This window comes from Oncorhynchus keta, chromosome 34 (assembly GCF_023373465.1).
Source record: "Oncorhynchus keta strain PuntledgeMale-10-30-2019 chromosome 34, Oket_V2, whole genome shotgun sequence".
NCBI lineage: Eukaryota > Metazoa > Chordata > Actinopteri > Salmoniformes > Salmonidae > Oncorhynchus > Oncorhynchus keta.
Window position 1 is genome coordinate 60,773,920 of NC_068454.1, and position 15,715 is coordinate 60,789,634.

At 41.0% G+C, this 15,715-nt stretch overlaps 1 protein-coding gene across 1 annotated transcript; it reads left to right on the plus strand.

Moving 5' to 3' along the window:
* Nucleotides 1-4,769: 4,769 nt before the first annotated feature.
* On the plus strand, nt 4,770-15,319 carry LOC118367429 (islet cell autoantigen 1-like). Its single transcript, XM_035750902.2, has 14 exons — nt 4,770-4,919; nt 5,877-5,906; nt 6,021-6,195; nt 6,424-6,496; nt 6,642-6,765; nt 8,619-8,817; nt 9,287-9,412; nt 9,524-9,622; nt 10,648-10,751; nt 10,866-10,906; nt 11,182-11,244; nt 11,403-11,681; nt 13,781-13,873; nt 14,098-15,319. The coding sequence occupies exons 2-14, from the start codon at nt 5,890-5,892 to the stop codon at nt 14,217-14,219; spliced, it is 1,515 nt and encodes a 504-aa protein (XP_035606795.2). The 5' UTR covers nt 4,770-4,919; nt 5,877-5,889; the 3' UTR covers nt 14,220-15,319.
* The last annotated feature ends 396 nt before the right edge of the window (nt 15,320-15,715 follow it).

A 15,715-nucleotide genomic window follows, 5' to 3' on the forward strand; every position in this document is an offset into this window, starting at 1 on the left:
GTTGTAGAATTGAACAGCTCTTTTCTGGATTTTGATAAGTAGCAGGTATAATCCTAAATCTGCATGCATTGTTTGGGGTTTTGAGTCTCAATTAGATGTTTGTCCCATTTTGTGAATTATTGGTTGGTGAGTGGACCCCAGAACTTACAACCATAGAGGCATTCTATTTAAGTGATAATGCACGAGAAGCCGGTGTTTGGAGGATATAATGGCACAAGTTTTGTTAGACCCGAAACAAAGTCGAGATTGAAGTATTTTTTTGCCTGATCCTAATTGGGATGTTGAGTTTTATGTTCCTTTTGATGGCATAGAAGGCCCTTCTTGCCTTGTCTCTCAGATCGTTCACAGCCTTGTGGAAGTTACCTGTGGTGGTGATACATAGGCCAAGGTACAGTAGGTAAAATTATTTGTGTGCTCAAGGGCAACGGTGTCTAGATAGAATATGTATTTGTTGTCCTGGCAACTGGATCTTTTTTGGAACACCATTCTTTTTGTCTTACTGACATTCACTGTCAGGGCCCTGGTCTGACAGAATCTGTGCAGCAGATCTAGGTGCTGCTGTAAGTCCTCCTTGGTTGGGGACAGAAGCACCAGATCATCAGCAAACATTTGATTTCCGAGTTCAGTAGGGTGAGGCCGGGTGCTGCAGATGGTTCTAGTGCCTTCGCCAATTTGTTGATATACTGTATATAGTATGTTGAGGAAAATGGAGCTCTAGCTGCAATCTTGTCTCACCCACAGCCCAGAGGAAAGAAATATGTGTGTTTATTGGCAATTTCAACTGCACGCTTGTTGTTTGTGCACATTGATTTTATAATGTCATATGTTTTTCCCCCAACACTGCTGTCCATCAATGTGTATAGCAGACCATCATGCCAAATTTTGTCAAAAGCTTTGTTGTTAACAACAAAGCATGAGAAAGCTTTTGTTTTGTTTGTTTGTCAATAAGTGTATGTGTGATTGGTTGTACGATATTTTGGTAAGAAGCCAATTTGACATTTGCTCAGAACATTGTTTTCAATGAGGAAATGTTGGAGTCGGCTGAGGATTTTTCCTGACACAGATTCCACAGTAATTATTGTGGTCAAATTTGTATCCACTTCTGTGGATTGAGGTGACCAGGTGTTGGTTCCAAATATTGGGGAATATACCAAAGCTGAGGATCATAATGAAGAGTTTAAGAATAGCCAATTTGAATTTATGGTCTGCATATTTTATTATTTCCTTTAGTATACCATCAACACCACATGCCTTTTTGGGATGGAGGGTTTGTATTTTGTCCTGTAGCTCATACAATGTAATTGGTGATATTTAATAGTTGATTCTAAGTTTTCTAAAATATCATGTTTTTGTTCTTGGTTCTTTGTTATATGATGAAAAGGTTAGAGAAGTGGTTTTGGAAAGATAGCTCTTTGTGTTGTTTGTTTAGTGTTCCCAGAAGTGATTTGATTCGATGCATTCTTCAATCACATTGAGCTGTATTCTGACATGTTGTTCCTTATTTTTTCTTAGGGTACTTATGTACTGTTTCAGTGTTTCCCAGTAGTAAAGGCATAAGTTAAGGTTTTCTGGGTCTCTGTGTTTTTGGCTGGATAGGTTTCTCAATTTCTTTCCAAGGTTTTTGAATTCTTCATATCTCTCTCTCGCTCGCTCGCTCTCTCCCTCTCTTTCAAAGGGCTGTCCCTTGACTATATTTTGTTTTTATTTGTTAATCAATTCATCATAAGGCCATAATGTCATATCCTCCTGAGACCCAACAATTCATTTTCTTCCTCTCTAATGGACATTAATATTTGTTCCTTATCTCTAAGGCCATACATGCCATTGTGTTATTTCCTGGTTTACCTTTGAGAGGACATTTTAGGCTTTTCAATGATATCACATGTGTGGGGGTGTCACCTTGATCATTTCTTATTTCTTTCATCATTACGGCTACCATCACAATTAGCACACCTTATGGTAAGTGTTTGTAATTGTGTAATTACCTGGTGCTGTAATGCATCATTTGTCCTGGGGCCGGATTCACAAAACTTTCTTAAGAAGAAATGTCTTCCTAAATGCCGTTTTTTCCTTAACTAGACTTAAGAAGAAAGTTAAGCAAAGTTGCTATTCCTCATTGGAAATTTTCTTTAGGTTATTCCTAAGTTTCTTCCTAAAAAAAAAGTTAAGAAATGCGATTCTTGAAAATAATGCTTTAGGATTTATTCTTGGAAATGTACTTAACTTTAGGACAGCTAAATGGATACTTTTGTAAACATTAACGTTTTCTTGCACCACAGACACAGTTGGCTACCGGATATTTAAATACAGCAAGAAAACAAATGACACGTGCATTATCTAGCTACCTAGTAATTAACAATATGTTACAATATTCTAGAAGTGTTAAATAGCTAGCGTTATCTCGTCAATTTGCAAAGAAGAACTTGGCTAACTTAGCTAACGATAACGTCGTTAGCTATGTTGTTGGCTATAATGAAACAATTATATTAATTTGGGGACAGGTCGAAAAGCATTAAACATTTATGGCAATTTAACTAGTTAGCTTGCACTTGCTAGCTAATTTGTCCTATTTAGCTAGTTTGCTGTTGCTGTTGTCCTGGGATATAAACATTGAGTTGTTATTTTACCTGAAATGCACAAGGTCCTCTACTCCGCCAATGAATCCACACATAAAACAGTCAACCCAATCGTTTCTAGTCATCTCTCTTTATATTGCGATTACCGCCACGTTCTCTTTCAGTCACCCACGTGGGTAAAACCAATGAGGAGATGGCATGTGGGTACCTGCTTCTTTAAACCAATGAGGAGATGGGAGAGGCAGGACTTGCAACACGATCTGCGTCAGAAATAGAACTGATTTCTATTGCTCGTTGGAGCACGCCAGCAGTATGGGTGAAATAATTGAATAACATATATTTCTACATTCATTTTGCAACGCTCGCGCAAGCAACGCAAGCGGTGTGGTTAGCCTGTAAGACAGCTGACATTACCTAACTTACGGGTTGCGTAGTCCCTCTATCACCATCGCTCCTATCATGGACGACACCTTCTCCTCCAGCTGGTCCACATTATCGGTCTCTCAGCTCCCTTCTTAGCAGCCGGCTTGATGACGGACCACTTCTCTTTTACGGCGTCACTGTCCTTTGCCATACCCCCGATGGCAGAGACAGACTAGGCCACTCTCGCCCATCCTCTCTTTTTGGTGTCTGCAGTGACCCCGCAGTTGTTAAGTTTCTCCAACAGCAACCATTTCCTGGCTGCTATTTCCTCCACCATCACTTCAAGCTATTGTTTGCTGAAGTTTTTATTGTGTTTCCCTGGTTATCCATTTTTTATTTTGATGTACAGTAGCTAACGTTAGTCTGGCTATAATATGTGAAAAATAACGTGTGTGTGTGTGTGTGTGTGTGTGTGTGTGTGTGTAAAGGGTTCGCGAGCCAACGAAACATAAAGCAAAAAAAATACATGTAATAAAATGTCAATATTGTAACGACCCTGGGTTTATAAGCGCGGAAATCGATCATGCCGCATGAGCATGCTTTTGCGGCACAGTCGATAGCGCGCCGGACCTCGGGCTCGAAGGTCGAGGGTTCGAGGCCTGCTCCCTGCTGTTTCGTTACAATATCAACACTTTATTATAGTGGGCCAAATCCTATCATCCCTGTCGCATAGGCATATTTATTAGTTATATTTATTAGTTTCAAGCACGTCACTGTGCCCACATTTTCAGAAATATGTTTACTCCAATGGAGGCTACTGAGGGGAGGACGGCTCATAATAATGGGTGGAACAGAGCAAATGGAATGATATCAAACACATGGGAACCATGTGTATTTGCTACAATTCCACCTACTCAACTCAAGCCATTACCACGAGCTGTCCTCCCAAATGAAGGTTCCACCAACCTCCTGTGGTATACAGGTGGTATTAAAATGTGTCTCATAAGAATTTGTTCTTAACTGACTTGCCTAGTTAAATAAAGATAAAAATATAAATATTGATGTCATAAGTCAATCGTGCCACCTGGTTAGGAGGTGGGATCATGATGGTTTCACTGTCCATATTGCTGACTGCTGCCAGATCTTACAACGACAGAATATGTATTTTAGGTATCAGCTATAATACATGCTATAAGATCATATGTTATAGCAATCTGTCAGTCGATGACGTGTCACACAACCATTGGTTGATGCCCATGCAAAGTCTGAGCAGCGGATCGCGACCAATGCGTGACTGACTACAACCGAGGTCTGCAAGGTCCGATCACAATCAGATCACAATGCATCTTGTAGTCGTCTACACCTGTCTGAAGATGAGGGCGCAATCAGAATGTGGACAAGACAAAGGATGCAAGTTAGAACCAGGTATAAACAGAGCTTAACAGGTACATATCTCAGGAATATTTAGGTGAATTTTCAGAGCAGTGTAATATTATTATTTTTTCACATTAAATAGAAGCTTGTTAGTAAATGTCCTCTGCAGTGGACATCAAGATGCGCTATTTTTTTACCTACTATCCCCATTTAATGTCATTTTTCATATTTACTATCAACCGAGTCCTTATTAATAAGGCCACTACAGTTCGCATAGGCCTACAATAAAAAAAAAATACAATTTTTTTCCCCCAAAATGATTTGTAACATGTTTTTTTTTTTCACAACGAACATTTATGTAACTCAGGGAGGATATTCTGCAGCTTTATTTGCTAATCGCAAATATTTGACGAACAAACGTGACTGCACCCTTTTTTATGGGAGCAAGTTTGGTGCGTTGTTACATGACGTCATCGACCATTCTGCGCAAGTATTGTATTCAACAGAATGAGCAGCTGGTTACGCTGTGTAGCCTACAGTCAATAATAGTAGAATACATGTATGTACGTTGTCTATAGCTGAATGGTAGGCTATCAACACAGCAAGGTATGTGATCTTGATTTTCAATGTAAATGAATTGCTTTGGTCAATAGGTGTTTATTGGCGGCTACAAGAATATGGAGAGGGCAGTCTGGTTAACATACGCGGATGATGTGAAGTGTTCTGTGTTTATTCTGGTACTGCGGCCAAATAAAGCCGGACATTACATTCATTCACTCACATGCAGGAATCATCTTATTATAAGTCTTATGCTATGGCATTATCCTTGGCTATCCGATGATAATGTATTGAACAAGGTGCGTGCTTGCCTTCTCAGCGAGAGGCCCAAAACCAGGCACCTTATTATCAGAGGCTGCTGAATCGTGACAGAGTATTGCCAGGCCCTTTCGGGTGTGGACTGTTAGCCAACAGACTAGACTAGCATGATAGGTTGAGCATTGTTCATTTGGTTAAAGGTTATTGAATATCTATTTAATTTTTATATATATATATATATATATATATATATATATATATAGCCTATTTCTCAATGAATAATTCAATTTTTGTTTTCAACTGTATCGACCAAGATAATGAGTCCCCAAGCATGATACATTTTATATACTTTGTTTGTTAAGGTACGCTACCTTTCAAAAGTTTGGGGTCCTTGTTTTTGAAAGAAAAGCACTTTTTTTGTCCATTAAAATAACATCAAATTTATCAGAAATACAGTGTAGCTATTGTTTATGTTGTAAATGACTATTGTAGCTGGAAAACGCGAATAAATGGACCATTCTCCCAATCATATGCCCATGACTGTCTAGGATAACAGGCGGGGCGGCAGGTGCACTTTTCATAATGGTGTTGGATGTCAACTCTATTTTAATATTTGACCTCAACCAATGGGCAGGTAGAAACTCCTACAGTTTTAGTCCATTGCCAACACCATTGGTCTAAACGTACCTGGGGAAGGGAGTTGAAGTTGGCCTGCAAAGCCATAACAACATGAAACCTATGTTACAGGTAACCTGACAAAATGGAGAGGGGAAATTAGTGAGTACAAAAACACTCACCATATTCTTTGAATTAACATCACAAATGTATTTGTTTTTTTGCCATATGGTTGATAAAGTAACAAGACTTTGACCGTTTCGGATGTCATTGCAGCGGTGGCTACTCCCGGGAGTATTTTGACCGCTTTATTGAAAGCCAAGACTCGTCTGTTGTGAACAAGTTCCAGCAAAAGTACTGGAAAACCAAACAGAAGATCATCAAGGTCACGGGAAAGAAAGAGGACGAACATGTCGTGGCATCAGACGCAGACCTGGATGGCAAACTGGAGGTTCGCTTCACAGATCAAATGCTTCAAATCTGTTTTGTTACTGTGTCATGAATACATTGTCATAGATACACAGACAACTGTTGCTCCCAATTACCAAAGACCTGAGCTGACGATCTCAAGTATCAACCTTTGTTCATCTCACATAACACAGGCAGATGACTGTTAAAGATTTGCATAAAATGCATTTATTTGTTGACTGGCATAAGTCATTTTTCCATGGCATTGTAGGTGTTTCACTCTGTCCAGAGAACGTGCATGGAGCTATTGAAGGTGATCGAGCAGTACCAGAGAAGAATCTGCTGTGAGTCTTTTCACCCTCCCATCTGGCACCTGCTTCCATGTCGGACCCAGTTACATATGGGTACCCAAGGTTCTTCTGGACCCGGATTCTGAAGCCCTGTGCAATCCTCTGAGTTCTACCATGTGGCTCTATCCCTCCTCTTCAGTTCTATCCCAGGAGGAGAATGAGTTGGGGCGGTTCCTGCGCTCACAGGGCTCCCAGGACCGGACCAGGGCTGGGAAGATCATGCAGGCTACCGGGAAGGCCCTCTGCTTCTCCTCCCAGCAGAGGTTTGTACCTGGACCACACTACCAGAGGACAGACAGACTGGATATTGCAGTGTAGATAGAGAGACAGACAGGATAAGGGGCTCACATTACAAGTTAGAGAGACAGACATGCAGGATATAGTAGTCTCTCTCCCTCTACCAGAGGAGACGAGACAGACTACTAGGGTAGCGAGACGGTCATGTAGGATAGTAGTTATAGGCGGTGTGTCCATAAGGCTAAGGGAATTAAATTGCCAAAATGATCTAGCCTAATTAGCCTACTCCTTCAACATAGGCTACTACACCAGAAAACATGATTTGGCCACAGAGAATCATTAGCTTCTTTAAAATGGGTGGCAGATTGTTGAGCCAGTAACTGAAAGGTCGCTGGTTTGAATCCTTGAGCCGTCTAGGTGAAAAATGTGTTTAGTACCCTTGAGCAAGGCACTGTACCCTAATTGCACCTGTAAATCGCTTTGGATAAGAGCATCTTCTAAATGTAAAAATATATAAAAAAAAGATTAGCTGTGGATTGTTTTAAATTGCATTGCCTTCAGTCGGAATTTCTGCAGCGTGCGCGGCAAATACCAAATAGATGATTGTTGAGTTGCGACTGTCAGTGAAAAGTAGAGGCCCAGCCAGGCATATTGCAATATTTCAAAATACAATTGCGGGAAAACATTGTTTTGAAAGCAAATGGCTAGTGCTGTAAAGAGAAGACAATGAAAAGACTGTCTTTTAGTTATCAAAATTCTCAACTTAATTGAGAGAACAAACGTATCAGCACCAGCTGAGATCATTGGCTATATATCACCAGTGAGTGCACATGTTCACTGATCAGTGCCACTTGAAAGTTTGTTTTTGGACAATAATTTCCTCTTCCGGGTTAGATGGATGTCATACGGTAAGTATTTGTGTCTCTCCTTCTTGTATATTAGGCCTAGGAGAAGGGGAGACCATTTTCATTGATCTGTTTGTCGTTCTCAGCAAAGTAGGTTACCTTTTTTAATTTTTGTCGTATTTATAAAAAAAGATTCTGCTTATGTCTCCGGTCACATAAAGTGTAGTAGAATTTAATGAAATGTGTTTATTAAAGGCCACATTTTCCCCATGCAAAGAAAGAAGAAACATATCTGATCTAGCCTATAGCTCTACGTCACTACGCAGTCAGCCATGCATTGAACAGTCTTTTTTTGCAAACAGTGGTATATTATTGGCCTAAATTATGACTATCCAATCTACTCATCACATTATGAATAGTAGGTTATCTTGCATAAGTCTGCGAATGTGGTGATGCATGGAATGCTATATTTATAAAGGGTACAGTTCTATGGTGAGAATTAGCTTCCTCAAACGTGAAACTCACACGCTGCCTATGATGGTAGTCTCCCTCTTACAGAGAAGATAGACTACCAGTGTAGAGAGAGATGAGGTGGAACATTGCGTCAATTGGCCCTTAAGGGACAGGCGAGGAGTCTGCTGTGTAGAGAGAGGCAAGATAGAAAACGGCATACAGTGAGAGATTTGTATTATGACAGACATGGGCCTGTACTGTATCAACACCGTATCCAGAGTGTTTGAATAGAAACTGATGATTCATAATGGAGAGATTGCCATGGTAATCCACGTTGTTTCGGTAATGTTTCATAGGTTAATTTTGACGTACTCTTTGCGGTTCCATATTTGAGCTTTTAGTGATCAATAACCCAGTCAAAAAGATTCAGGAGCAGAAAAAAGGTGAACAGACAATCGTCTTCTTTCTAAATGTATATTTTTGTCCAGCTGCTGCTCTTCACTCAATCCACATTTTGTCAGCTGCACTTCATTTGGATGAGTGGATTTGTTCTCTGTTGAGGAGTCTTTTGTCCCCCTCAGGCTGTCTCTGCGTAGTCCTTTGTCTCGCCTCTACCAGGAGGTGGAGACTTTCCGATACCGGGCCATCTCTGACACCTGGCTGACGGTGAACCGCATGGAACAGTCCAGGACGGAATACCGTGGAGCACTGCTCTGGATGAAGGATGTATCCCAGGAGCTCGATCCAGACACACACAAACAGATGGAGAAATTCCGCAAGGTTTGGATACTCTCTTTAGATATTGGTCTCGATCATATCAGGATGAAGGACTGTTTAAACCGTATGAAGGAAGTCTGTGGGCCACATTGATTAAGCATTTGTACCTGTTTCTGTATGAAGAATTTACATCTAAATTTCATAGAATCAAACTGAAAATGGAATTGTTATATTTACCACTAGATGGTGCAATTTACTGTAAAATTGTGTGTGTGTGTGTGTGTGTGTGTGTGTGTGAGATTGTGTACTTTAGTATGGAGCTGATTCATGGGAACTAGGGGAAAGGCATGTTTTCTTCTGTTTTGTGTTGGTTGCACTCAGGGGTTATCTTGAGTGAGAAAGACGTCGGTTGCACTTGCAACGTCTGTGTTTTCTCATGTGTGATGATCATTATTCCGTGCAATGTTACGTGCCTAAGTTATGATCCTGTCTTCAGTTGGGCAATATTTAATATCTATTCTCTCCACCTCAGGTCCAAGTGCAGGTGCGAACCACTAAAACAAGCTTTGACAAACTGAAGAATGATGTCTGCCAGAAAGTCGATTTATTAGGAGCCAGCCGCTGCAATCTGCTTTCTCATGTTTTAACCACATACCAGGTATACCAGAATATCAAGGAGTGGTGTATGCACAGAAAGTTAAATAATAATTATTGCATAATAGTAATTGTTGGCTACAGCCTTGTGCGAATATGTATGTGTGTGTTTCAGACCACCCTGTTGCACTTCTGGGAGAAGACGTCTCACACTATGGCTGCCATTCATGAGAGCTTTAAGGGCTGCCAGCAATATGAGTTCTCTACAATCAAGGTGAGGGAGGCCTCTATCATATCTTTTTTCAAATTTTATTTAACTAGGCAATTCAGTTAAGAACAAATTATTATTTACAATGACTGCCTACCCTGGCCAAACCCGGACGATGCTGGGCCAATTGTGTGCCGCCCTATGGGACTCCCAATCACGGCCAGTTGCGATACAGCCTGGAATCGAACCAGGGTCTGTAGTGACGTCTCTAGCACTGAGGTGCAATGCCTTAGACCGCTGTGCCACTCTGGAGCCCTATCCCTCTGTTAAAGCTGTATCATCTTTGTCAGGATTTTGGAATCGGTGAATAGTCTATGATATACTGAAAAGGTGTCCGTACAGTGTTGTACTTTACATTAAGAAGGAACTGTGTGTTTCACCACAGGGCCTCACTTAGATTTACATTTACATTTAAGTCATTTAGCAGACGCTCTTATCCAGAGCGACTTACAAATTGGTGCATACACCTTATGACATCCAGTGGAACAGCCACTTACAATAGTGCATCTAAATCTTTAGGGGGGTGAGAAGGATTACTTACCCTATCCTAGGTATTCCTTGAAGAGGTGGGGTTTCAGGTGTCTCCGGAAGGTGGTGATTGACTCCGCTGTCCTGGCGTCGTGAGGGAGTTTGTTCCACCATTGGGGGCCAGAGCAGCGAACAGTTTTGACTGGGCTGAGCGGGAACTGTACTTCCTCAGTGGTAGGGAGGCGAGCAGGCCAGAGGTGGATCAGTGCCCTTGTTTGGGTGTAGGGCCTCAGAGCCTGGAGGTGAGGTGCCGTTCACAGTCCAGGCAAGCACCATGGTCTTGTAGCGGATGCGAGCTTCAACTGGAAGCCAGTGGAGAGAGCGGAGGAGCGGGGTGACGTGAGAGAACTTGGGAAGGTTGAACACCAGACGGGCTGCGGCGTTCTGGATGAGTTGTAGGGGTTTAATGGCACAGGCAGGGAGCCCAGCTGATGACAGCACAAGGTGTCGTTGTCAGCGTCATGTCTTGTGACGTTGTCAGTATGTCATTCTTCTACTTCCAGAGCCTCCAAGACCCTATGGATAAACTGTCATCTCAGGGATCGAAGAAAAAGAGGGAGAAGAAAGTCAAAACAAAGACAGATCTTGAGGAGACTGCAGATGGCCAGTAAGTGGAAATCCATACAACATGACAGAATGAATTTAAAGTCTTACATTAGGCTACACAGGATCCTATACTGTACACTACATGTAACATGTTTTTTGTTGTTGTTGTCCTTAGACTTATCTCAATAGATCCCAATGAAGAGTCTAATGAAGAAGGTAAAGAACCATAGTGCCATTGTAATGCTCACTTGATCTATAATGATGGATTTAAGGATAGATTAAATCAGATTCCCAACACCCGCATAGCTGTTGTGTTGAGTGTCTGAGGTGGAACTGTGTTAGAGCTGTCAAAACCACAAGCGGTTGCCGGCATTATACCTATCACATTGGCTGCATGGAGTCTGGGTTAACGCTAAATTTGATTGAATCTAGGCCTTGAATCTAGGCCTTGAATTAAGTTACCATGCACTTTTCATTATCATCCTGTGCAGCTCAAACCAAGACACCTTCTGGACAATTCTTTGAAGACATCGACCTTAATAGACAAATGACAGGTAATGTACAGAAGTAATGTACAGAAGCACAATGTGTGTCCTAAATTAATATCATAGAAATATATGAACAGATCATGTAAAATTATTTATTTTACCCCCAAAAACATATCATCAACTGCCCACCTCTAAATAACACAGTATTTGATTGGTTATTCCAGGGCCTGAGGATCTTCTCTCAGCCTTCTCTCGTCAGGAGCAGGAGGAGGGTGGAGAGAGGGAAAGCATGGCCTTGTTGAATGAGATTCTGGGCAGCACGTCTCTGGATGAGGGCGAGTTCTCACAGGAGTGGCAGGAGGTGTTTGGTAAGGGGGACCAGGGGAGCGGAGCCACTAGTAGAGGGGGCCTAGTGGAACCCCAGCAGGAGGAAGACTCCTCCATCTTCCTCCCATCTCACCTCCTGGACCAGAACAGGAACAACCTCCAATCTTCTCTCTCAGGTCAGAGGTCAAATACAAGACTGTTGTGCATATTTATTCATTGGTCAGATTGTATTGCTCTTTATTGAAAAACAAACCATGTGAAGCATCACCGTGTAGTTCTTCAAAAACTTTTTTGTGGAGAGAGAACATGTACAGCAAGGAGAAAAAACTATTTGATCCCCTGCTGATTTTGTACATTTGCCCACTGACAAAGAAATGATCAGTCTATAATTTTAATGGTAGGTTTATTTGAACAGTGAGAGACAGAATAACAACAACAAAATCCAGAAAAACGCATGTCAAATATTATAAATCTTTTTTTTATTATTTTTTTTATAAATTGATTTGCATTTTAATGAGGGAAATAAGTATTTGACCCCCTCTCAATCGGAAAGTATTCTGGCTCCCAGGTGTATTTTATACAGGTAGGGAGTGCTCCTAATCTCAGTTTGGCACCTGTATAAAAGACACCTGTCCACAGAAGCAATCAATCAGATTCTTAACTCTCCACCATGGCCAAGACCAAAGAACTATCCAAGGATGTCAGGAACAAGATTGTAGACCTACACAAGGCTGGAATGGGCTACAAGACCATCGCCAAGCAGCTTGGTGACAACAGTTGGTGCGATTATTCGCATATGGAAGAAACACAAAAGAACTGTCAATCTCCCTTGGCCTGGAGCTCCATGCAATATCTCACTTGGTGGAGTTTGGATGTGTTTTTCTGATAAGGGGACAGGACAACTTCACCGCATCAAAGGGATGATGGACGGGGGCCATGTACCGTCAAATCTTGGGTGAGAACCTCCTTCCCTCAGCCAGGTCATTGAAAATGGGTCATGGATGGGTATTCTAGCATGACAATGACCCAAAACACACTGCCAAGGCAACAAAGGAGTGGCTCAAGAAGAAGCAAATTAAGGTCCTGGAGTAGCCTAGCCAGTCTCCAGACCTTAATCCCATAGAAAATCTGTGGAGGGAGCTGAAGGTTCGAGTTGCCAAACGTCAGCCTCGAAACCTTAATGACTTGGAGAAGATCTGCAAAGAGGATTGTGGCAAAATCCCTCCTGAGATGTGTGCAAACCTGGTGGCCAACTACAAGAAAGGTCTGACCTCTGATTGCCAACAAGGGTTTTGCCACCAAGTACTAAGTCATGTTTTGCTGAGGGGTCAAATACTTATTTCCCTCATTAAAATGTAAATACATTTATAACATTTTTGACATGTGTTTTTCTGGATTATTTTGTTGTTATTCTGTCTCTCACTGTTCAAATAAACCACCATTAAAATGATAGACTGATCATTTCTTTGTCAGTGGGCAAACGTACAAAATCAGCAGAGGATCAAATAGTTTTTCCCCTCGCTGTAAAAGATCATCCTTGATTAAATTGAGGAGAAATCCCTGACCAGAGTATGAAGCATGAAACAATTGAATCATCAATTTGTGTTATTAGCGTAATTAAATTCAACCCTGTGGTTGGTTAGATTTTATGAATGAGCCCAGAAATGACATAATTAGGGCTGTGCAGTTGGCCAGTTTTTTTCTTTACCATGCATAACTATTTCCACACAGAAAGTGGCCCTAAAATTATTTTCTTAAATTTATTTTTTACTACAGCTGTGTAAGTAATAGGCACTGGCTATTTGATTCGCTTACCCATAGCTAATTACTCATCTCTTTCCATTCCATTTATTTCTGGGTCTGGGCAGTGACTACTACAGTAGTCCCTCATCTGTTTTTGTGTTTGTCTATATGGGGGCTAGTGAGGTGAACAGTCCCACTGAAATATAATATTTTAACCTCATGTGGATCTAAATGCATTACTAAACACATTTCTACTTCACACCACACTTGTGAAGGGTACATACTTACTTGTACATGCGTGAAACAGGACAAATATAAATAAGTACCCCTTATTTGACCTTTGAGATGGTTGACTGACAATTGTATTTTGGAGAACATAGATTTAGTGAAGACATGCAGTGTTCAATAATTGCAATATTCTTGTCTATTGCACAAAGTCAAAAGTTCTGCGTGAAAGTAATTTATTGTCTCCTGGATCAAGCAACGATGTGTATCCCCACAAGATGGATCTAAATCTGAATCTCCCTTCCAGATTGGGCCACGAGCATTCCACAGCCCATCTCCCAGGCAACAGCGCAATCATCTGGAGCCAATCAGAACCCCTCTAGGCCAGCAGCAGTGAGAGGTAGGATTGGGCCAAATGTGTAAAACCAATGAATAGAATTGTAAGGGTTTAGCTCATTTAAAAAAAAAAAGCTGTGTTTCCAACAAGAACCTGTTGTTTGAATGCTTTCGAAGTACTTGTTGGGTATAAATAGCACAATGTCTGAGTTGTATTAAACAAGACATTACTAGTCAACATCCACGTTTACTGTGTGAGATGTTTTACCTCTGGTTCTGATTGTGCAGAGACTTCAGAGACCGCCAAAGACCTCTCAGCCTGGTTCAACCTGTTCGCCGACTTGGACCCTCTGTCAAACCCAGATGCAGTAGGCAGGAGTGGGCAGGAGCATGAGCTTCACAACGCATAGACCTGCGACCTGATTCACATCCAGGGCAAGCTCCTACGCTATAAGTTAGCATAATGCACAACAAGGTCATGGTTATTTTGCTGTTAACATCTGTTCTAGGGTCCTCTCTTTCTCAACCCCCGACCTACTCCTTACCATTGAGTTAAACAACAATTTTACCCTGGACCAGCTGTTAGAGGCATTTACTGTACAAGTATTCAATGGTATCAATCAATTGAGCTTGAAATCATGAATTCCAAAAGAAAACAAATGTTATTTGTGTCTGTTAACATGATTTATCAATGTTTATAAGTTAAGTTGTCAGAGCGGGTAGATGCTTTCAACAACCAAAGGATGTACGATTAGCTTTTTCAGAATTATTGCCTTGTCATTTGGGTATACCTGTAAGCTTTCTGGTGGTGACAATGATGAGGCCTTTACACCAATCTCAACAATAGGAAAATCAGTACAGTATGAAAGGGTAAAATATGTATCAGTTTTGTCTGATCGATCATACATTTATTGCATGTTTTGTGTATTCCTTATTTAGTTGTGTGGTTGTACTCACGATATGTTACTGTGGAATAACATATCTAACATTTGATTTGTTTGATACACTGTCTTTAGGGCCTGGAATATATTCAAGGTGTGTTATAGAGCAGCACACTAGACAGCTGACAATGCACCTTTGTAAAAGGCATTTTCTCAGACGTTTGTGGAAATCCTATTCATGGTAATCACTGCACATGTCGGCTCCAGGGTAAAGGACCTTAGTCTGTTCTAGTGCGCTGTTCTATAACATGCCTCAGATTGCATCCCAGCCTAGGTGTACATTTATTAACTAGCTGCACTTTCAAGTACACAATCTGTATTCTATTGCTTGGAGAGCAACCTATGGAAGAGTGGGAAATGTGAAATAACACATTCTAACCTGCATAAAATACATATGCTGTAATTGGTGACTGGTTTTAAGCTTGTAATCAAAATTATTAGAATTATATTTTAATTGTGGAGTGCTGAAGTGTGCATTTTGATTGTCAGTAAAAATTTGCTAAATGAGACTAACTTATTAGAATTAAACTTGCCATTGTTTACATTAAAAGCCTTGTTTATTCCTGTTATCTTATGTATTGTTGCTTTATTTGAATGCTGCAAAGCTATGCTATTGTTCCTCTGTCAGGTTACAACTACCACAAGACTATTTCCTCTTTGGTTTATTAGCTTTGAATAGATAGTGGGATGTGTGCATTCTCTCAACTGACAGAATTTCTATCGCACGATGAATCCCTGAGGCATATGCTGTCACTGTATGTAGGCTTCCTCTGAACCATGAAACTGAACTAATAAGCCAGGTTAAGGGGTTCTAGGGCTCGATTAAATCCGTAACGCCGAAGTTCAGCACTATAGCACCCTTTGAAGTAAAATGTCAGATTGAGATGACATATGCAGCGTTTACCGTGAATGCAGTCTCCGAACGCAGGAATGTTGCCGTTAAATTACATTTGTGCTATAGCTCT